Below are 22596 nucleotides of genomic sequence, written 5' to 3' on the forward strand. Positions count from 1 at the left end.
ATCTGTTTAAAATTGGGCTGAAAAGTCTCACTATTATGAAAATCTAAGCTGTGAAAGGTGAATTGCAAGTAATTTAAAAAACATAAATATAGAATTAATATTTCAAATTGTGCGAGATTGCACCTTGTATTTAAAGAACAGCACTTTAACCCTCTGCTCCCAATGCACTGGCTCCATTCTCCAGCAGGTCTCTTTGGTATCAGTCATGTCACTGCATGTTATAGTATTACAGTAGAACAAGAGCTGTGAGCCTAGATAATTTGTTATCCGTACTAATCAAAGCATGCATCACATAATCCCACATTTACAAAATTTACAAAAATTGATGTTCACTTTTAATAGTTACATAGATTTGCAAATAATTAGATAAAACGTATGTCCTTGAACTGCCGAGGTAGATATCAGCAAAAGCTATTTTGTGTAGTAATCTCTTGCAATCATGTTGTTACCATGGAAACTTTACTTTACTGTAGCAGTAATCTTGCTTTTTCATTATAAGAATTGGCAAGTTCCAGTATGTTTCAGTAATTACCATAGCATTGCTTTCATCGTGCTATATTTAATGAGAAGGTGATTTCAGTATAGAACCTCATTTCTGATAGTCTGTATACCTTGTCTCTTTGTTCTGGGCTGAAACGTGACAGACAAGTTCTTAGTTCTGAAGTGGATTTTCAGGTTATTTTAAGTAAAAATGCTAAAATTGATGGTTCTCCCCACCACTTCTTTTGCTTCTCTCTTAATGGACTTTTTAAATTTCTAGTATTTCTCATGGGTTCCTCAGGAATCAGTTCCACAGTTCTCAGCCCAGTCCTCATGTTTGCAGTTTTGTTGTAGCTGTGTTGGTCCCAGGACATGAGAGACACGGTGGGTGAGGTAATATCTCTTTTTGACCAACTTCTGTTGCTGGAAGGGACAAACTTTCAGGCTTCGTAGGGCTCTTCCTCAAGTCTGGAGAAGGAATCTAGAGTGTCCAAGCTAAGTGCAAGGTGGGACAGACTAAGCATAAGCATGTTGTAGGTGACCACTTAAAACGAAATGGGCAATGAACAGCTCTGTAGTTGTAGGACAATGGCGGGTTCCTAGGCAGCAGGGTGTGTTACAAGTTGTTGTAATGGGCCATAAAACCCATGTCCTAGGCCTTGTCTATACTACACAGTTCTGTTGACAAAAGTCAGGTTTTGTCCGCAAAACTGTGGAGGTATACATGCTACAGTGCTACCTCTGCTGACAAAACTCTCCTGCTTTGCTCACAAAATAAAACCACCTTGACAAGAAGTGTAGACCTTTTTGCGACAAAGTTACATCGACAAAGTATCAGTGTAGATATCCCACTTGATTATGTCACTGTAAATGACCTCCAGGAGATATCCCACAATGCCTAACCTGACCACTCTCATCAGCATTCTGCTGTCCTACACCCAGGTACGCAGGCATCCGCCCCTCCCCCTTTAAAGGCCAGGGAATTTTTGAAATTCCACTTCCTATTTGCTCGGCGTGAACAGCTCACATTGCATCTTCCCAGCTGACCATGGCAGCTCCATGAAGCAAACGCTTTCCCGCTTGGAGCACACCTGAATTGTTGGATCTGTTTGCGCTTTGGGGAGAGGAGGCTGTGCAATCCCAGCTCCACTCCAGTCATAGGAACTTAGATACCTGCGGGCAGATTTCTCGTGGCTTGTTGGATAAGAGCTATGAACGGGACACACATCAGTGCCATGTGAAGGTAAAGGAGCTGAGGCAGGCGTACCAGAAGGCAAGGGAGGCAAACCGTCGCTCTGGTGCTGTACCGAAGACGTGCCTCTTCTATAAGGAGCTGGGCCCAACCTTCACTGCCAAGAGACCTGGGGATACTGCGGGGGTGGCTGGAGACAGCGGACAGCAGACTCAACCCCAAGGACAAAGTGGTGGACAAGGGGTCGAGTTGGATGACAATATGGGACAGGTGACAGGGTGATCTAGTACCGTGGTGAGCCAGGACCTCTTCTCCACCCAGAAGGGCTCTAGCCAGTCCCACCACTCTGTATCTGGCACGCATGATGCAGGAGAGGGGAGCTCTGGTAAGTGATCTTTCTCAGTTAATGCTACTCGGTTATATGAGATAGAGCTGTCCTTTGCTTTGTTATGTGCTAGAAGTGGGTTAAGGGATAGAAATGTAGAATACTAGCTGTGTTTCTGTGTGCTGGACATTTCCCTGTGCAGCTAAGCAGTGCAATGGAACATGTTAACGCACATTGAGATTTCACGGGCATCTTCCAGAGAGATCTGTAGGAAACTTTCCTGCAGGTACTCCCCAATCCTCTGCCAAAAATTCCTTCGCAGAGCTGCTTTGTTCCATCCCCCATTGTAGGAAACTTTCCCATGCCACTTGGCAATCACTTGTGCAGGGAACAAAACAGCACACAGGCAAGCAGCATAGGGACCTGGTCTGAAGCCACATGCATGCAGGAGATGCACCCTTGCTTACCCTCAGGAGTGAGATATCCGCGTCAGTGATCCCCGCCTGTGGAAAATGGTGGCAGAATTTACAGTATGTCTCTACTCGCTAGCAATGATCCCCTTAAAAACCACCAAGACCCTTTGCCCCATCTTGAACGCCCAACACCCACCTGGGCTGAACTCACCAAGTTTAGGGTTTTCGCTAAGATGTACACTTGCCAAGGGACAGTGAGAAAGTGATTGATATATTAAGAGGTATATTTTACTATAATGTTTCGTTGTTGTGCGTGACCATCATAATTCTGCAGAAGCACAAGAAACAATACACAGATGTGACATTCAGGGGTACCCCTACACACCAGCAGAGTGCCTCTGCCAGATAAGGAAGTGACCAAGGCGGAGCAGGAAGGACACGTTCCAAGAGGTGCTTCAATCCTCAGAGGCCATAAAAAGTGGACGCAGGGAGCGGAGAGAGACCCTGAAGGAAAAATTTAAAATGGAAAGTCAGGACAGAAAGGAGAGTGAGGAGTGCATTGTAAAGGACCAGGAGTGGATGATAAAAGTGAAGGAGGAGCAAATGGAGATGTTGAAGTCCCTAACTCTCCAGGCAGAACACATGCATGCTTCCCTCCCATCCCAGCTGATACAGAACTGCTTTCCATGCCCTCCCCAAACTCCTCCCACACATTCCTTGCAACTTCCCGGAACATCTTGGTACCCCATTCATGCCACCCCCATCGGACAACTTCCAAAACGATAGCTGGACTTACACACAGCTATGAGAGCCTATACTGCCCTTCATTGTTACCTGCCTTCCCACCAAGCCTTTCATGTGTTGTTAATTAGTATTTAATAAAAACAAACTCTCTGAAAGATAACCAATCTTTATTTGTCTCCTACATGTGGTGGTTGCTGTTGGTAATAATACATAGTGGTGATCATTTGCTGACTACAAATCCCAATCGGGAATCATCACAATTTTCATGCAAGGCGGCAAGTTAACAAAGCATGGCAGAGTGCTGTATAGAAAGACTTACATTACTAGGGCTCGTTATCAAAATATCACCTCAAAACCTCCCTGATTCGAATAGCCCCTCTAATAGCGCTGGTATCTGGCTTCTCCACCCTGGGGGAAACTTTTCACTCTGAGCCTCACAAATATTATGGAGCAGTACCAGCGTACTTTTAGTCTGCCAAAGTCGTATTCCACAATCCACTGTGTTCAGCTGCTCCGTGAATGCCAAAAGTAATCTGGTGGTGTTTCTTTCCATGACATACAGCAGGTCAGGCAACTCTGATTCCTGTTCAGATTGGGTGCTCATGATATACTGCCAGATTTCAGAGTAATAGCCGTGTTAGTCTGTATTCGCAAAAAGAAAAGGAGTACTTGTGGCACCTTAGAGACTAACCAATTTATTTGAGCATGAGCTTTCATGAGCTACAGCTCACTTCATCGGATGCATACTGTGGAAACTGCAGAAGACATTATATACACAGAGACCATGAAACAATACCTCCTCCCACCCCACTCTCCTGCTGATAATAGCTTATCTAAAGTGATCATCAAGTTGGGCCATTTCCAGCACAAATCCAGGTTTTCTCACCCTCCGCCGAAAACCTGGATTTGTGCTGGAAATGGCCCAACTTGATGATCACTTTAGATAAGCTATTATCAGCAGGAGAGTGGGGTGGGAGGAGGTATTGTTTCATGGTCTCTGTGTATATAATGTCTTCTGCAGTTTCCACAGTATGCATCCGATGAAGTGAGCTGTAGCTCACGAAAGCTCATGCTCAAATAAATTGGTTAGTCTCTAAGGTGCCACAAGTACTCCTTTTCTTTTTATGATATACTGCATGACCATCTGCAATGTATTCATAACAATGACTACAACAGTAGAGAGCGGTGCGGGATCCATCCTTTCACACAAAGATGGCGGGTACACAATAAACAGGCCATTGAAAAATGCCGCGAAATGCAGTCAGAATCCCATGGAATTCTGGGACAGAAAGAACTGCATCATGGGACGACCCGCTCCACAACTCTTAGCTGCAGAAGGTGTCAAGTAGGACGGTGGGATGGCTGTCCACCGTGCTCTGCTCTCTTTGTCAATGCTACAGTACCAAGTGTGGATACACTCTGCTGACAGAAGGAGTATACTGTGAACATGCACAAGCGATGTAATTATACCAGTTTTGATTGTCGGCTTAACTTGTGTCGACAAAACTCTGTAGTGTAGACAAGGCCCAAGATGGTCTCTCTGTGAAACTTGAAAGCTTGTCCCTTCCACCAACAGAAGTTGGTCCAATAAAAGATGTTACCTCATCCACTGTATCTTTTTTAGGTATCATGGTAGATGACCAAAGGAACATAAACTCTGGTGTAATACCATGGCTCATGATCCTTGGAAGGATCCTTGGAGAAATACAGAGTAAAAGTAGGGAGGTGATATTGCCTGTAGCATTGGTGAGACCACTACTGAAATACTATATCCACTTCTGGTGTCCACACTTAAAAAAGGATGTTGGGAAAAGTTGGAAAGGATTCAGAGAAGAGCTACAAGAATTATTTGAGGTCTGGAAAATGCATCTTACAATGAGAAGCTAAAGGACCTCAGTCTATAGTTTATTGAAGAGAAGTTTAAACATGACTTGATCATGGTCTCAAAGTACCTCCAAGGAGAAAATATCTGGATTCTTTAATCTAGCAGACAAAGGTATTAGAAAAAAAAAATCTAGTGACTAGAAAGATGAAGTAAGCTAAAAAAATAAAACTGAAAATTCAGCACAGATTTTTAAGTGAGGGTAAGTAACCACTGGAACATCTTATCAAGGGATGTGGTAGATTCTCTATCCCTTGAAGTCCTTAATGGTAATTTTCAAATGATTTTAGTTCAGCCACAGGTAATTAGGCTTGATATGTGAATTAGCATTTGGAGTTCTACTGCCTGTGTTACGTAGGAGGTCAAACTAGATCATTATCATGGTCCATTGTCAAAGACTGCTCAAGACAGTCTGCTGGCCTAGGCAAAAGTTCAGTCTGCCATCCCCTCCTGTTCCCAGAAAAGAAGTTCTCAACTGGGGTGGGGGGGCGTGCAGTGAGCCCAGCCGCACCCCCATAATGACGGAGGGGCAGGTAGGCCAAATTTGAGTTAGTAGCATTGTAACCTGACATGCAGTATTGCGGTGCCACTCAGGTTGGCCCCCGTTTCCCTAGGAAGACTATACCGCCTAGGCAGCTGCCTAGTTTGTTTATAACTTATCCATTCTGGTATTAAAATCTGTGAAATTGAAACATCTAGTCTGGGTAAATGGTCCCTTAAAGAGTTAAGATGTTTTGTTAGTTGTTCATGGAGTCAATGTTAAAACAGCTGTTAAATCAACCAAAACACATAAAAAGTACATAATTTACTGTAAGACAACATTGAATCTATCTAATTTAGAGTGTTTTTTAATGGGACTTTAATTTTCTCAGTCCTGATCTAATTTAGGAGACTGTCAAAATGGCAGCTTCATACTTTTCTTCTTTTTTTTGTACTTTATATACTACAAAAGTTCTTCACTAATTTATTCTTTATGTAGTTAAATATACTGCTTAAAATCTTTTTATTACACTGCAATTTCCCTTTTAAGAAACTTGAGTGTCTTTAGCTTCTTACAGCAAATAGTACATTGAGAGTACTCCACTACAACTTTTCCTTGTCGTCTGAATTTTTTGTTTTAATTTTCAGTGTGTCATTAAACACGTATTACTTGCTTTTAGATACAAGAAAGCCAACTGCTACAGTTTGACTCCTCTACAAAAAAATGTAGTTAGAATATCCTGATGCATGGGAAAGTATTCCACTGAATGTTTCTACTCTGTAGCTTTTAGATCATCATATAGGCCTAATGGCTTATAAATTCTTAACTATGAGAGATGTTAATGGGCATTGCAGTACATATGTATAAAATTATACTTTATTAATGTGATTTTTAAGGACTTTGTTTCTATGTGTTCGTTGCAGCAAAATATTGCCATTAGTAAGGTTGATTTGACAATATTGAAAATGGATTCTAATACAGTGAACAGTGATGTAAATGATTAGGTACCTAGTGAGCCTGCTCACTTTACAGCCAGGCTTCCACCTATTCTGGGATTTGCATTAGCACTTCATGTTTCATTTAACAGCTTAGTCCTTAAGAGGCTCATAAATTGCTGATAAACAGTACTGGCAGACTATTTCACTTCATACTTTCCACTATTAATAACGAGGATCACATTTGAATAATATGCTGTGGAAATGTAAATGGAAGGAAGCCTCAAGAGCCTATTGTTAACTTACTATGTTTAATTATTACAGCACTTGCTGCTATACTTTATTGCTTTGTGGAGGTTCAGAACATTATGTTCAAGGATATAATTTATTATAATCTGCTACATTGGATTCAGAGCGTGGGTAGGTGTTTGTACTCTAGATAGATGTGCGTTCTGTTTAGTGTAAGTATAACAGTATGTACTTATCAGTAAATGAGGCAACTGCTGACCACATTTTAATAAGCTAATTAGGCTTTCAGATTTTTAAATGTTAAAATTTTCTTATGGTCAGCCCATACACCTCGATTTTTAATAGCAATGGGCTTGTTACGACAGGACCAAATTTGAGATGACAAGACAGAACCTGTGTTTCTACAATTTGTTAATTTTTTTATGTATTTCACTAATTTTAATGGCTTATTAGGAGTGATGTAGTAACACTGAGTAGGCGAAGCTGTTTTTGTAAGTAAAGAGTAATTTAATTGTCTTCAGATATAATTAAACCCAGTGAAGTTTTAAAAAAGATTGTAGCATTGTGAATTTGTGGGTAATTAGCTGAAATTGATTTGGCTTGTACTTTTGGTAACTTAGTTACAAAAGAGTGGTGCATGTCTCTGTCATATCTATTTTTACAAGTCAGTTTGATGGATTGACCAAGGCTCAAGGGAGTAAAATGAATACTGGAAGGCTATACAACTGAGTCAGTGACTGCACACTACTGACATAATATTATTGCCTAATAACCCAACATTGCTTATAAACATCAGCAAGAGTTACAGCATTATGAAGAGTATTGTCATAATTCAGTCTTAATACAGGATGGCCTGGTAAATTTCCCAAGATTCAGCTAGGATAATAGATATCATGAATATAAACATTCTTAAATTTGCATACCTCCAAGATGTTCATCCTAAACTGTGGATTGTAAAGGTTTCATATGTAGCAAGGACAGAAATGAAACACTTTGGATAAAAGTATATTTTCCCCTGTGTAAACTGATCTTAGTGTACCGATTTCATTAGTGGACAAAGCAGGTATCTCTATAATAGTTGTACTATTTATATATTTTCTATAAAATCACAGTAGCATTATTATAAATTGTTTTGGATTATATATTTATCACACATGACTATTTTTCAAAATTCAAAATCAGTTGCTGTTTTAGCTTACAACACAGGTTTGACACTGAAATTTTATTGTTTGCTGCAGTCGTGGATCACTAATTTTGTCAATCTGTGTAAAGACAGTTTTAAAATTGTAAATGAATATTGTTTATTGCTTTATATGTGACTCTTTAATATACTAATCGTATTTAATGACCTACTAAGATGAGGTGATAAAAACTTGAAAGCCCTTTGTCAAGCACAGTATGGCAACATGATCTAACTGATCAGTCCAACAGGGCAGTAATAAAAGTCAGCCATGAATGTTTGCTGTAGTAATTGATGTAGCTGATGTTTCTGCTCCTAGGTGAGAGAAATGGCTGCTACCACACTGAGTGGCCTGCTACAGTGCAACTTCCTCACTATGGATAGCCCAGTGCAGGCTCACTTTGAACAGCTCTGCAAGACAAGACTACCAAAAAAGAGAAAGCGAGACCTTGGCACAGTGGTGGATACCATTCCTTCTGCAGGTAAAGACACTGCCTTGGAGAAGCAAACTGTAAAATTAAAAAACTGGTTCAGTTACTTTATTTACATTGTCCTTAGACAACTTATTATGTGAGCAACCCAGATGGCTAGAACAGGCCCTGCAGTTACGGAGGACTCTTCAAGCAGTATACATAAAGAAACGGATCTGTTGCGTATGCAAATATTTATAATACTTAAACGTTTATAAACCATCACGACAAAACATTTTTGTTTATAGATCTGACTTTTTTCCTGTATGTTTGTGTTGCTCCTAGCACAATGGGGTCCCAAACCCAATTAGGTACTTTGGGTGCTGATACAGTATAAATGTTAAATAACACTATACTACTACAGGGCAGAGTTATATGACGGTTAATAGGTTTTTGTGGTTTATTCTAGGGTGTACTGCTTACCAATTTCCATGAATGTACATGTATTCAGAGACTCGTCAAAGAGGAAATGGTTATTTTACCAGTCAGTGTAATTCTTTGAGGGTTGTCTTAGCAGTCACACGCCTCATCCACCTTCACCTGTGAGGCGCCGGAGAAAGGAACTAAGTTAGAGCTTACCCTCCCTAGAACTTTCAGTGCCATTAGACTGTATTTACATGAGCCCCAATAGGAACAGTTTACCAGAAAGTTACAGAACACTGGTACAGGCATTTTTGAGTCCACTGCAGAGGCAGCCCTTGAACTGGTAAATAACCTCTCCTTTTTGATTCTTCACAAGAGCCTGTAATGGGTAGAAGATGTGGAGATTAAGAATTCCCCTAGTATGGATGTTAGTTGCGCTTTACTGCTCATGATAACTTACGTTTAATGTGTATTTATTTTAGTACTTTTCATAAGTTAAAAATAGCTGGAATTACTGAAAGTGAAGTTTCAAGCCTGGCTGTGTTATGGAAACATATTTTGAAAGATTTATATCCTGCCACATGTATATTACGGTCTTTTCATTGCAGACTTGGTTAAGCGCCATGCTGGTGTGCTTGGACTTAGTGCATGTATTTTGTCAAGCCCTTATGATGTACCCACTTGGATGCCCCAGCTTCTGATGGACCTCAGTGCCCACCTGAATGATCCTCAGCCTATTGAGGTAAAAATAGTCTGATCCTATTTATTTTTTTCTGCTTACTCTAATCTAAAACATGTCTATCATCCTTACATTAGCTTCCTGAAGAAAGACAGTGAAGGAATATATGTCACGGTGTGACATTTTTTCTTCAAAAGCTCATAACTTTGCTAATTCCAAACGTGCTTTAACTTAAAGGTACCTTATGAAAGCATGCCAATTCCTTGCCATATTTCTATTCTGCCTCAGTCATTTCTACACTAGAGCCAAAAATAAATTAAGTAGAAAGCTGAGAGAGTTTTATTTATAATGGGGAAATTCCTTCACTCTCCTTGTACTCAAAAATGACTAACATAGTTTTTACACAAACTAAACTAAATAAAGCAAACAAAATCATTGGGTAGAGACCAGGGCCTATAAAATTGCAGCCTGATAGATGAAAGTACTGGAAACTTTTGTGAGCAACTCAAAAAAGGGGCTTTGAATGGAAATACTTAAGCATCTTTACCTGTAGCTGTTGCTAGCAATTCAACTATATTATTGTTATTAACTATAGTGTTTAAACTTTGTGGAGGGGAATTTCCTTGAAAGAGCTAACCAGTTCTGCTAGGGCTGACTTTTACTGGATTACAAAAATTAAATCTGGAGAGTGCATATAATTATTTTGCCTTTGCGGTGCACCAAACGAGATATACTAAATAATAATAGGAGACGATATCTCTGGAATGTCCCCGTAAAAGTTTGATCTCCCACCCACTTTGCAAGTTGTATGTGACTGAACAAAAATTATTGTTTCAACCTTTTACCATCTGTCTGTCCAACACGGAAAAACCCAGCAGAGCCTGAGCCCCTACAGCAGGATCAACAAGACTGAAAACTGAGAGGAGGGAAGAAAACTATTTTGATCAAAATTAATAAGAATTTATCATAGGTCTCCAAAGTTTGCAAAACAAAACAAAAAACCAACAAGCAAAGGTTCTTTCACTATACTTAAGAGCCTTGACAACACTGATCTAGAGAGATTAGAATTCAAAACTAGTTGTAAATTCTGAAATCTTACAGATCTGGACTGGATGAATTTTTGGGGGTCCGTTCCAGACTGTCCAACTGTCTAAATGTATACAAATGCTAGTTGAGGAGTGTCATCCAAATATAGAACTACCTGTTCTTCTTCAAGTGGAGTCTCTGTGGGTGCTCCACTTTAGGTGATTATGCACCCTGCACCTCTAGTCAGAGAATTTTGATAGCAGTATCTGGCTGGGCTGCACACGCACGCTCCCCATCTCACCTCCAGTGGCAATTAACTGGTGCTGTGTGACCCTTTCATCCACCAGTTCCTTCTCAGCAGCCCTTGGTTCAAGTCAGGGCTCCAGCAGTGCGCGCTCTCGCTTTTATCTCAGATTTAGTTTAATTAAATTAGTCAAGTAGTTTAGTGTAGTTAGGGTAGTTGGTTAAGAACCCTCTATTTCTTTTTCTGCCCATTAAAAATAAATAAAAAATTTTCCTTTCGTCCTCTTAAGGGACATTATTTTTCGTCAGAATGCCCGGGTCGCCTGGCTTTAAACGCTGCCTCTCCTGTCGCGAGGCAATTCCGCTTTCTGGTGGACACTCGCCGTGTCTCTGGTGCCTGGGGAACTTATGTGCCCCAGAAGTGCACCCCTTGCCACAGTCTTAAGACCCAGACAAGGAAAGTGAGGGATCTTAAACTGAAACTTATCCTAATGGAGAAGTCCCTCCATCCCGCCTCAGACCCGGGCTTGCAAACTTCTCCTGCCACCCTATCACCGCAGGCGGCTTCTGACAGACCCACCTCCTCCACCCGGAAAGGAAGGGACCTATCTCCTGAAGGATGTGGAAAGAGGAGAGCTAACACTCCCCTTACCAAGACCACATCAAAGAGGAAACATTCCCCGACTCCGTCCACCACATTGGTACCGAACAAACCATGGCTTAGTACCGTTGAGTCAGCAGGGACTTCCAGTACCGGCGGTACCGTCACAGCCACAGACCTTAGCAGGCAGGCTCTGAGAAGGAGGGCAGACAGAAGACTGCCTCCTCCACCCCGGCACTGGCAGCACAGACAAAGAGCTCGGTACCAAGCAACTCTGCAGTACAAAAGGCAACAGTGCCACCTGCTGGCCCTATGTTCAATAGCACAGACACTGCACTGCAGATTGTCATGCCATCCTCGGCATGCTCTCTGTTGGCTCCTTTCCTACTGGTACCGCAAGGTCCCCTGTTACTGCCACAGTTCTCTGTATTGCTGTCAAGGCTGATTCTCCACTTTGGCACTTCAAGTGCAGAAGGTGGTGGCCCACAAGGATTTTTAAACATTAATACTGGCCACTCCAGGCTTGCATTAAACTCCCAAGGTTACAGCTTCTCTCTGACCTTGGATGGGTAGATGCTGCCACCACCCAAATTCAAACCCCTTGGGACCCAGGAAGGCACACTTGAGAATTCCTTCCTGTGGGGTACCGTCAAGCCCTTTCACTCCCCTCCGGGGAAGAGCTGAGAAAGAAAACAAAGAAAATTAGCTGTTAACCCCAGCTAATTGTAAGCGGGGGAATAGTCCCACTATTGTGGGGAACTTTCCTGGCTTCTGCACTACCCCGGTGAAGTGGGCTAGGGAAAGGATCTGAGTCGTCACTCCCACTTCCTTTACCCAGTGGCCTCCCGGCCCTTGAGGACTCCCCTTCCACTCTCCTGTCTGGCAGAGTCCTCGTAACCCCAACAAGGCTGGGCCCCGGATTCCTGGGGGGCTCAACCCCCAACCCTGCTGTGGTCACCTAGGACAGGGGCTAGGGTGTCCCCACTCCGGGATGTACTCTCTGCCCTGGGCACTTCTCTGACCCATTGACCTTACATACAAGTTAAAGCAAATGCAAGTTATTTAATCAACACTTAATTTTAAAAAGAATAAGGGAAAGGTTAAAGGAAACACATCAACCCTTTCTGTGCAGGGAACATCACAAACAGTGTCTCTGGAATGTCCGGGCAGTTCACAGTCTGTTCCTTGTAAGTCCCAGGCCGCCTTCTCAGGCCCTGGCTGTGCTGCAGGGATGCTGTGGGTTGGACATTTGCTCTGGTGGTGGCCACACGCTCTCAGGCTCTAAGTGGTAGGACCCTTCTTCCCAGCGTTGTCCCCGCCCTTTCGGGGTTACGATCCAAGCCTGGCCTGCAGAGCCTCTTGGCTGAGGTGTCTCCCTGTGCTGGGCCCGCTGCCCAGGATCCCCCTCGCTCTCCCCAGCTGCTCACCGCACCCAGCTCCGGACTGCTCCTGCCCCAGCTCCACCACTCTGTCTCAGCATTGCTGCTGCTGCTGCTCTGCCTCCAGCTCCCTGGGCTGCTTCTTTGGCCCCTCTGCCTCTGGTTGCTACAGATCTGCTCCCAGGACAGGTCTGCTCTGCAGGCTGCTTCTGTGACTCTGCACCCAGCAGTGACCTGCTTCCTGGGCTGCTTTTCTGGCCCCTGTGGCTCTGGTTGCTGCAATTCTCCTCCCAGGGCAAGTCTGCTCTCTCTGGCCTGTGCCTCTGGCTTTGGGGCTGCAGCTCTGTTCCCAGGACAGGGTCTCCTCTCTCCGGGCTGCTTTTCTGGTCCCTCTGGATCTGGCACAGCTCATCTCCCCAGTTAAGTTCAGGCCCCTGCTTTCTCCTTAGCTCGGCCCCACTCTGTCTGACCCAGGCAATTCCAGCTTACACGGAGGACGGGACCTCCCTGGCCTCCTGACTCCCTGATTAGCCTGCCCGCCCTGTCATTTAGGCTGACCTGGAGCATTGGCCTCTCCCCATTGTTCCTGGGGGCTGTCAGTCTCAGGGTCCTGATTTCCCATCAACCCTTCCCCTTTTTTAGTACTGGGAGCTAGCAACTAAACACCCCCACTGAATGTTAGTAAGGGGGCAACAGTCCCCTTACATAATTAAACATCATATGCACAAACCTCTTCGAACACCAAAAATCCAGTCCTGTTCTTAAAAAAGGTAAATTTTATTAAAAAGAAAAAGAAAGAAAATACATATGGAACTTAGGCTTTTGCTAGATTTAAAAAGAACAATTCCAAAAATTAAGCACCCAAAATAGCTTTCTTGGGGGTTCAGTTTAAAGGTTACAAGCAAACAGAAGCATCTGGGGTTAGCACAGAGGAGTCCACAAGCTAATAAGAAATAAAAGAAATAACCTAATCGCGTCTTTCTAAACATTCCTAATCTGCTTACACATTTGGGAGTTCCAAATAAGTAGTTCTAGGTATGATCGGATGATCTGTGATCATACCTGGCTTAAAGCTTCTCATAGCATAACTGCTCCCTGTTCCCCTCTTTCCTGGAAAACAATAACAGAGAGAAAGGGGAAGTTTTTTCCATTTTAAAAACTTCTAGCCTTCCCATTGGCTCTTTTGGTCAGGTGCCCACTCCCTTTCCTTTATCCGGGGGACTTTGTTAACCCTTTACAGGTAAAGCAAGCAGGGAACAAACACCAAGAGGGACTTTATAGCTGGTTGACTGGCTGGCTGGGTGCCCATAAAAGGGAGCTACCCCCCGCCCTTCATTTATCACAACCCCCTTTCACACAGGTACCTTCATCAGTACCACAGCCTCAAGAGTTTCTTGCTCCAAAGGACCTGACAATTGCCCCAGTACCAGAATCGTCTCTCCTTGGTACTGATACTTCTTCGGTACTTTCGCTAGTGCTCCCTCCACCAACTACAGTCGCTCCTCTATCTCTAGCGAGGAGGATGAAGATGAAGAAGGGGGAGGTTTTCTCCTCCCAACGCTCTTCACTTATGCAAGGCAGTGTTCGGTCCATACATCAGGAACTCCCTAAGCTTGCGCCAGTATCTGAATTTCAAGGGTGGTATGGTCACCCCTGGGAACCCCATGCCCTTCCCATCTCAGTGGGCATTCTGGGACCCATGGGCAGCTTATAGACAGTTTTACCCCAAACCCCTAAGTGGCACCATGGAGGTATATAGGCACTCTTCACCACTATCCACAGTGTCACCAGCTACCCCTCCCAGACAGCGTTGAGAAGAGGGAAGAAGGTTTAGCTTAGGAAGCAGCTCCTGCCACCTGCACTTCATTGTCACTGGATGAGACTATTATGCCCTTTACGCCTACTGCTGGAGTTGATTTCAGGAATTTCCAGGAGCTCTTCAAAAGAATAGCAGAGACACTCCAGATAACCCTAGAGGAGATCTCCGAGTCACGTCACAAGCGCTTGGATATACTTCACACGTCACTTCCTCCAAGATTGCCCTTCAGATTAACTCAGCAATCATGGAATCCGCCACAAACATCTGGCAGACCCCTACCACCATCCCACCCACATGGAAGAGATTAGACAAAAAATATTACATCCCTTCGAAAGGGATGGAATCTCTATTCACATGCCCTCAGACAAATTCATTGGCAATTGATGCAGTCAACAAACGGGGCAAACAGCATTACTCTAGAACCACCCATTATGATAAAGAGTGGAAAAGATTGGACTTACTCGGCCGCAAGGCCTATTCATCAACAACACTACACTTCCGGGTCGCTAATTATGAAGCATTTATGGCGAAGTATGACCATAAAAACTATTCCAAATTTTCTGACTTTATTGACTACATACCAGTGGTCAAAAGAGAGCAGTTTACATAGCTCATTTCCGAGGGCCACCCCTTGGCTAGAACTGTCCTCAAAGCCTCTTTGGACTCCATTGACACGGCGGCAAGGATCATCGTACACACAGCAGCCAAGACAATACAGTAACCAGAGGCATAGATAGAGACCACTCAGACGCAGACCAAGCTCCTCCCAACCCACCACATCTCAACAATCAACCTCTAAACAACAGATTTGAAGGTTTGGTCAAGGGCTTATCAGACCTCCCCCTGACTTTTGCTGCCAACAACTTGCTGCCAGATCTCCCACCAACCATCCCTCTACCAATCGTTTAATACTGTTCTATCCAAACTGGTGAACCATTACTTCTGACAGATGGGTACTGGAAATCATCAAGCCTGGCTATGCCCTCCAGTTCCTCTCCATCCCTCCCTGTCCCTCTTCAGGGACCCCTCTCACGAGCCCTTCCTGAGACAGGAAGTGGAGCATCTCCTACAACTGGACGCAGTAGAGACAGTTCTAGTACATCACAGAGGGAAGGGCTTCTACCTGTCAGGAATGGTCTAGATAATACTTAATCCTGCCACAAGTGCAGGGGACTGGACTAGATGACCTCTTGAGGTCCCTTCCAGTTCTATGATTCTATTCTCATTATTTTTTAACCCGAAAGAAGTCTGGAGGATGGAGAGCCATCCTCGATCTCAGGAAGCTAAACAAATTAGTCAGAACACAACATTCAGGATGGTTATGTTAGCTACAATCATTCCAGCACTGGAACAAAGGGATTGGTTTGCAGCCCTCAACCTGAAAGATGCATATTTTCACATTACAATAAGCCCTATGCACAACAAATTTCTTTGGTTCGTACTAGGACAAGACCATTTCCAATATACAGTATTATCCTTTGGCCTCTCCACGGCTCCCTGAGTATTTTCCAAAGTCCTTACTGTGGCCACAGCCCACCTTCGCAAACACTGGGTCATGATATACCCCTACTTAGACGACCATCTGATCAAGGCTCACACTTGGGCAGAAGCCATCGCAGTCACGCACCAGACAACGTCACTCTTCACCAGTCTCAGTATACAAACAAACGTCCAAAATTCCACATTAACGCCAGTCCAGAAACTGGACTTAATCGGCGTGCATCTAAATTCTCTAGAAGTGACAGCATCATTACCTCTTCAGAGATTCGCCACTCTAACAAACCACATCAGTACCTCAGTGCACAGTCCAAGGATATCGGCCGGGACCTGTCTTCAGCTACTAGATCACATGGTAGTGACTATGTACATGGTGAAACATGCCAGACTGTACATGCACTGCTTGCAGTGTTGGCTCAAGATGGTGTTCACACCACACACATGCAATTTGAACCAACTTCTGAGTATGCCAATGAAGGTCAAGGACTCACTACAATGGTGAACTCAGCCACACAATATCTGTGCAGGTGTCCCTTTCCTTCAGCCTCCTCCCAAATCGATAATCACAACGGATGCCTCTCTACTGGGGTGGGGTGCCCACCTACATAAGCTCACAGTACAGGGAAGATGATATCCTTCCTAATCAACACTCCACATCAATGTATTGGAATTACTCGCAGTTCGCAATGCCTGTGCACATTTCATGCCTCTGATTAAAGACAAAAACATACAGATCATGATGGACAAAGTAGCCTGCATGTTCCACATAAATAAACAGGGAGGAGTAAGATCACACTCCCTAGGTATGGAGGCCATAAAACTCTAGACATGGTGCATACAACGCACAGTCACCATATCAGCCACCTACCTGCCGCGGGTCTCGGAATAGCACAGCCGACACATTAAGTCGAAGGTTCTCGAATGACCACAAGTGGGCAATCAACACCTGCAAGATCCAGAGCATATTGCAGCTATGGGGGTTCCCAGCAATAGACCTATTCAGCACAAAACAAAACAGCAAATGTCCAGTCCCAGAATGGGTCTGGGATCAGGATCCAGCAGCGATGCATTTTTCATTCTGTAGCACATACCCCTCCTGTATGCTTTTCTTCATACCCCATTGCTGTCCAGCATCCTGGACAAGATCAGAATCCATCAAGCCAGAGTCATTCTGATAGCACCAGCATGGCCCAGACAAACCTGGCACCCATACCTGAAACAGATGTCATCATGCCCCCCTGGCTCCCACTTCTTCCAAATCTCCTCTCTTAGGGTGCAGGTCAGACTCTCCATCCAAACCTGGAGTCGCTCCATCTCATATCCTGGATCCTCAATGGTTCCATGGCAAAGGAGATAACTTGTTCTGAGGGTGTTAAAGACATCCTGCTAAACAGCAGAAGGCCCACTACACCGGCTACATACCTACATAAATGGAAGAGATTCCACATGTAGTGCCTAAAAAAACAAATCGACACCACCATCTCTCCCATACCATGGGACTACATGCTCTACCTTAAGAAATCTGGCCTTTCAATGAGTTCATTGCAGGTGCACCGGCAGCCATTACAACATTCCATGACAAAGTGAACAGCATTTCAGTCTTTGCTCACCCAATTACCAAAAGATTCCTGCAGGGAGTGCGCAGCCTCTACCCAGAGCCCCAACTCCCCCATAGGATCTGACTTTAGTGCTTTGATCTCTCACAACCGCCCTATTTGAACCGTTGGCCATGTGTTCTCTTCTACATCTTTGCATGAAGGCGGCCTTCCTAGTTGCCATCGTATGGGAGAAATTGCTGGTCTTATGGCTGGACCACCCTATGTGGGTTTTTTAAAAAAAAAAACAAGGTCACTCTGACCTAACCCCAAATTTTTGCCTAAAGTCCCTTCTTTTTTCCACGTCAATCAGCCTATCCATCTTCCCACATTCTTCCCTAAACCTCACAAGGACAGGCAAGAAGCAGTTTTCTACACCCTTGACGTTAGAAGGGCACTAGCCTTTTATCTTGAACAGACCAAATCGTTCAGGAAAACTCCTAAATTGTTCCTCCCCACCTCGGACCATTCCAAAGGAAAACCCATCTCTAAGCAGAGACTTTCCAGATGAATTTCAGATTACATTCAGCTCTGTTACCGACAACATGACCTACAACCCCCCTCAAGGGTTAGAACACACTCCACAAGATCTGTAGCCACATCGGTTGCCTTCCTGCACGATGTGCCTATTACCGACATGTGCAATACAGCTACTTGGACTTCTCCTCACACATTCATTCAACGCTACATCATCCATCAGGTCTCAGCCTCTGACACTCGGCTGGGACACACTGTCTTATCATCCATTCAGACCTAACTCCAAATTCCCCCCTTCCCCTGAGGGGCACTGCTCTACAGTCACCGAAAGTGGAGCACTCACAGGGACTCCACTCGAAGAAGAAGAGAGGGTTACTCACCTGAGGTTTTTCAAGATGGTTGTCCCTGTGGGTGCTCTACTGCCCACCCTCCTCCTCTCTACTTCGGCGTTCTAATTAATTCCTCTGCGGTAGAGAAGGAACTGGGGGAGTGAGGGGGCTGCACAGCGCTAGTTAATTGCCTTGCAGGTGCGAGACTGGGAGAGCGCATGTGTGGCCCAGCCAAGTATTTCTGTCAAAATTCTCCGACTAGAGGCGCAGGGTGCACAGTCACCTGAAGTGGAGCACCCACAGGGATTCACATCTCAAAGAACCTCAGTTACTGCACGAGGTGATTAACCCTCTCTTACTTTTGTTATTTGTTATCCCATTTAGGGAAACTTTCCACAGATGTGAAACAGTTTTAAAAAATATCAAAAATTAATACAGATCTAATTTTTTTCTTGCCTGCTACACAGATGACAGTAAAGAAAACACTGTCCAATTTCCGGAGGACACACCATGACAACTGGCAGGAGCACAAACAGCAGTTCACTGATGACCAGCTGCTTGTCCTTACAGACCTCTTAGTATCACCATGCTATTATGCTTAAATAGGTAAGGCTGCGTTTATTTTGGTTTAAATTAGAAAACATTGCCATTTTATGATATCCACTCTAGCCATCCAGTCAAAGTAAAGGAAAGAAGGTCCCAGATCCAGGGAAAAGCGTTCCCTCCAAATGAAGTCCCTATCAATGCTCAGTGGAGTATCTTCTGTTGGTTGAAAACTCTGCTTTTAGTGACCTGCTGTTTATCTTTACTTTATTCAAACAAAAATAAGGGAATACACAATAAACTAAAAGTCTAGGACTTCAGAAGAAAAGAAGTTTTATCAACACTTCCTTTGCTCCCAAACCTTCTCAGCCCATAAGCTGCCCTCTGCATTTCTATCAGAGGAGCATCACTAGAGGGACACAAGGTACCTTGAGACTGAGCATACCACATTCACAGTGTTCCTGGTCCTTGTTGACCTGCAGAACAAGGAATCAGACTTGAATTTGAACCCTGATCTCTTGCATGGGAATGATATGTGTTGTGACTGGACCACTGTGCTAGCCTGCAAGGGACTTTTTTAATCATCATTTTCTGTAGTATCACAAGAACATGGGTGAAGATATAATCTTGTTTTTAATTATTTCTATTTCAGGTTCTTCTTGGAAAAAATGAGGACCTAGAAACATTTCTGCAAAAATAAAGGAAACTCAAAACTAATTTATTGTGTATGGAACTTTTAGTCTTGGAAATCTTGATGCCTAACCAAAACCATTTTTAAAATACAAATATTAGGTCCTAACAGAGCTCTATTCATCACAAATTACAACTCTACAGGGAGTAGCTATGGGAGTCCTGCGTTCTTCCATTACTGCATCTGCGGGGCCAGATCATTACTTGTTTCAAAGCGTACTGTCATGGGCCTGCATTATACAGCCTTACCACCTTCAACCTCTACTCACTGGCTTATACCACCCATCTCTTCCCATCGCCTCTTTTCTTTCTTATTCCATGTGCCAGCCATTTTTTATGTCCGTGGATTTGCAGAGCACACACGACTGCAAGTCTGAACATTCTAAGGGAAGTGCTCCAGTTTTGGTTGACATTTTTTTATCGTATCAACCTGCAGGAGCTGGTACCTATGAACCTCAAACCCACCTACTCCCATGACAAGAGGCCAGGAACCTATTTTTCTCAAAGGATTTTTTTTTCACTGCTTGCATTCAAGTACCCATTAGGTGACAAACTCTGTGCCATTTAATCCATCTGAGAGTTGGACTACCCTTTTAAATCTGACCTTCTATGGAAATGGAAATACCCATTCTGTCCTCTGCAGCCTAGATCAATACTATGGAAAGTGGGGAAATTTCCATGGCCTGGCCAAGTTTTAGGAGGTAATCTGACCAGGTGCACAACTTAAACCCATGACCATCTGCAGCTTCCTAAGGGTGGAAGGCTGTGGATCTTTTCAGATGAATAGAGCCCATAGATATGAATTTTTTGCTATCAAGCAAGGTTTTAATTCAGAGACTGAAGAGTATGTACAGTGTGTAAAAGCACTGAATGGCTGAATTTTTTTAACAGAATATTCTCATTAAAAAGACTATAAGTCAGTATTTGGAGAAGCATATCTTGCATAAATGGAAGACTGCTAAGATTGTGGAAGTTCTGTTTTTGGTTTTGGTTTTTTGCCTGCAAGTTTGTTCAGAGACTGGTATCTATTGGCTATTTAACGACATGTTTAATATGTGTTACATAGATGTAAAAGATTGTATAAATTGTAGAGGCATTGCTTTAGGAAGACATTGTACAGTTTGCAACCTTTTACATAACATCATTGTGAGATTAATTTGTAAAAATTCACACTTCAATGTTAATACTATAGTGCTTCTGGCTTTTGTATCAAATCAAATGCCATTAGTGTTTTTTAAATTATTTTCTTTAGCAAAATATCTTTCCTTGTTTAAAAGGCAGAAATTTTATTTTGTTTTAGTTTTCATTTATCTCATGACTGCATCTGATGAGGATTTTAATGCAACATTTGTGACCATCTCTAAATGCTAACATCACATGTTTTGATGTGATAAGATTATAGAAAGCAAGGTACCTCCTACAATGAAATAGTTCACAAGTTGATGTGTTTCATCTTTCACACAACCTGTACAGTCTTCCTTACAGGAACACTACAATACATTTTGAAATATCTACCTGCTGATGGAGTGACTCAATACAATTTTAAAGCACAGCAGTGTTCCTAGTACAGTATTTACTAAGTGTCAGCACACAGATGTAACCACTGTATAGTGTAGTGCCAAAATTATTTCAATTGTGTACCTAGTTTAAAACCCAATAAATGGATTGTTTGTAACATCTGCATTTTTTGTCTTTCACTACTTTCAGAATCTAATTTAGGATTGTCTACTCCAATTTCTATGGGGTTTTTGTATCAAATCTATATGCATTGTGGAATTCAAGAGAAGTCAGGTTGTTTATGTCGTGCAGACTGTAGGTTGCCATTTTAAATTTTTTTGTATTAACAATAGTCTCTTTACCCATCACTGAAATGCACTACCTCAGGAATAGAACATGTCATCTGTTCTAACATCACACAGCATACACAGTTAACGACAGCAAGGGAATAACACTGCATTCATTTGAAATGTGGGTATAATTTTAAGAGGGCACAAATGGAAGTTGGCCAAGATATTGAGATCACCACCATTCTATTGAGAAAATTTCTTTAGGAATACTTAACCACAGGTGGACACAACCTCTGTTTTATGACACTTCCTAGAATTAGCATCTCAACAACAAATTTCCCTTAATACCTTACTTGAGATATTCAATCAGTACTACTGCAGAGGGAAGAATGCCACTTGTTGAATGACCAGTCCCTACTCCAGTAGGATCCTAGGTTTTCTTTTGTCCTTGCATTGATGTGCTGATGATGCCTCACCCTCATTAGCTTGTGAATTCTGATGAGACCAGGACCAAAGGCTTTACCTTCCCAACAGTGAATTCACTAGTCAAATGGCTGTCTAAAGTCAAAGAAATTCAGCTCTCTCCAGTAGCATAAAAATTAACTTTGAAAACACTAAAGATTGTAGAAAGCATATGTAATAAGCTATGCTATTTAAAGCACAACACCTGAGCTGAGAATTGATGTAGGAAAGCAGAGAGTTCTGCTTTGCCCCCTATGCTGGATTTAGGGCAACTGACATAGGAGCCAGCTTCACATCAGTTGAGAATTCCCATTCTCAGTTGGCAAACTAGCCAGATTATGGAACTGGGATAAAAAGGGAGCTGAGAATATGGCCCTGTGCTTTAAAGATAATAATAACTGTATTGTAGCTAATAAGCAACTAGCACTGGCCATGATAGGTGAGCTCTGCAAATCCGTAGTAAATTGCTCAACTTGAAAATTCCCTGGGATAAAAATGTACTTGTGATTGTGCAAACAAATTTGTCTTTTAACTATTTCTTCTGTGGCTCAGATTAATTTCATTCTGTCCTAGGCTTGGGCCATGATATGTGTAGTACAAAGAGAGCCTAAGACATGAGGCCTTGTATAAGAGGCCTGGTATGAGGCCTGAAGCCTGAACTACAGTAGTGGTCAAGCCTTGCTGGTATAAAGCAAAGTTAGCAAAAGTCAGATTGTGAGCAGAAGTCAGGCCCTATTACAAAACATGCCTGCTTG

The 22596-nt window shown here is 43.1% G+C and overlaps 1 protein-coding gene across 1 annotated transcript in view; it reads left to right on the forward strand.

Annotated features, from left to right (window-relative positions):
* PSME4 (proteasome activator subunit 4) overlaps positions 1–21243 on the forward strand; it is a 216783-nt gene extending 195540 nt beyond the window's left edge. The window contains exons 45-48 of the mRNA XM_074949403.1: positions 8201–8363; positions 9323–9456; positions 18827–18965; positions 19555–21243. Coding sequence (XP_074805504.1) covers positions 8201–8363; positions 9323–9456; positions 18827–18961 — 432 coding nt within the window. The 3' untranslated portion in view covers positions 18962–18965; positions 19555–21243. The remainder of the gene's footprint in view (positions 1–8200; positions 8364–9322; positions 9457–18826; positions 18966–19554) is intronic.
* The last annotated feature ends 1353 nt before the right edge of the window (positions 21244–22596 follow it).

Source organism: Natator depressus, chromosome 3, assembly GCF_965152275.1.
Source record: "Natator depressus isolate rNatDep1 chromosome 3, rNatDep2.hap1, whole genome shotgun sequence".
Lineage (NCBI taxonomy): Eukaryota > Metazoa > Chordata > Testudines > Cheloniidae > Natator > Natator depressus.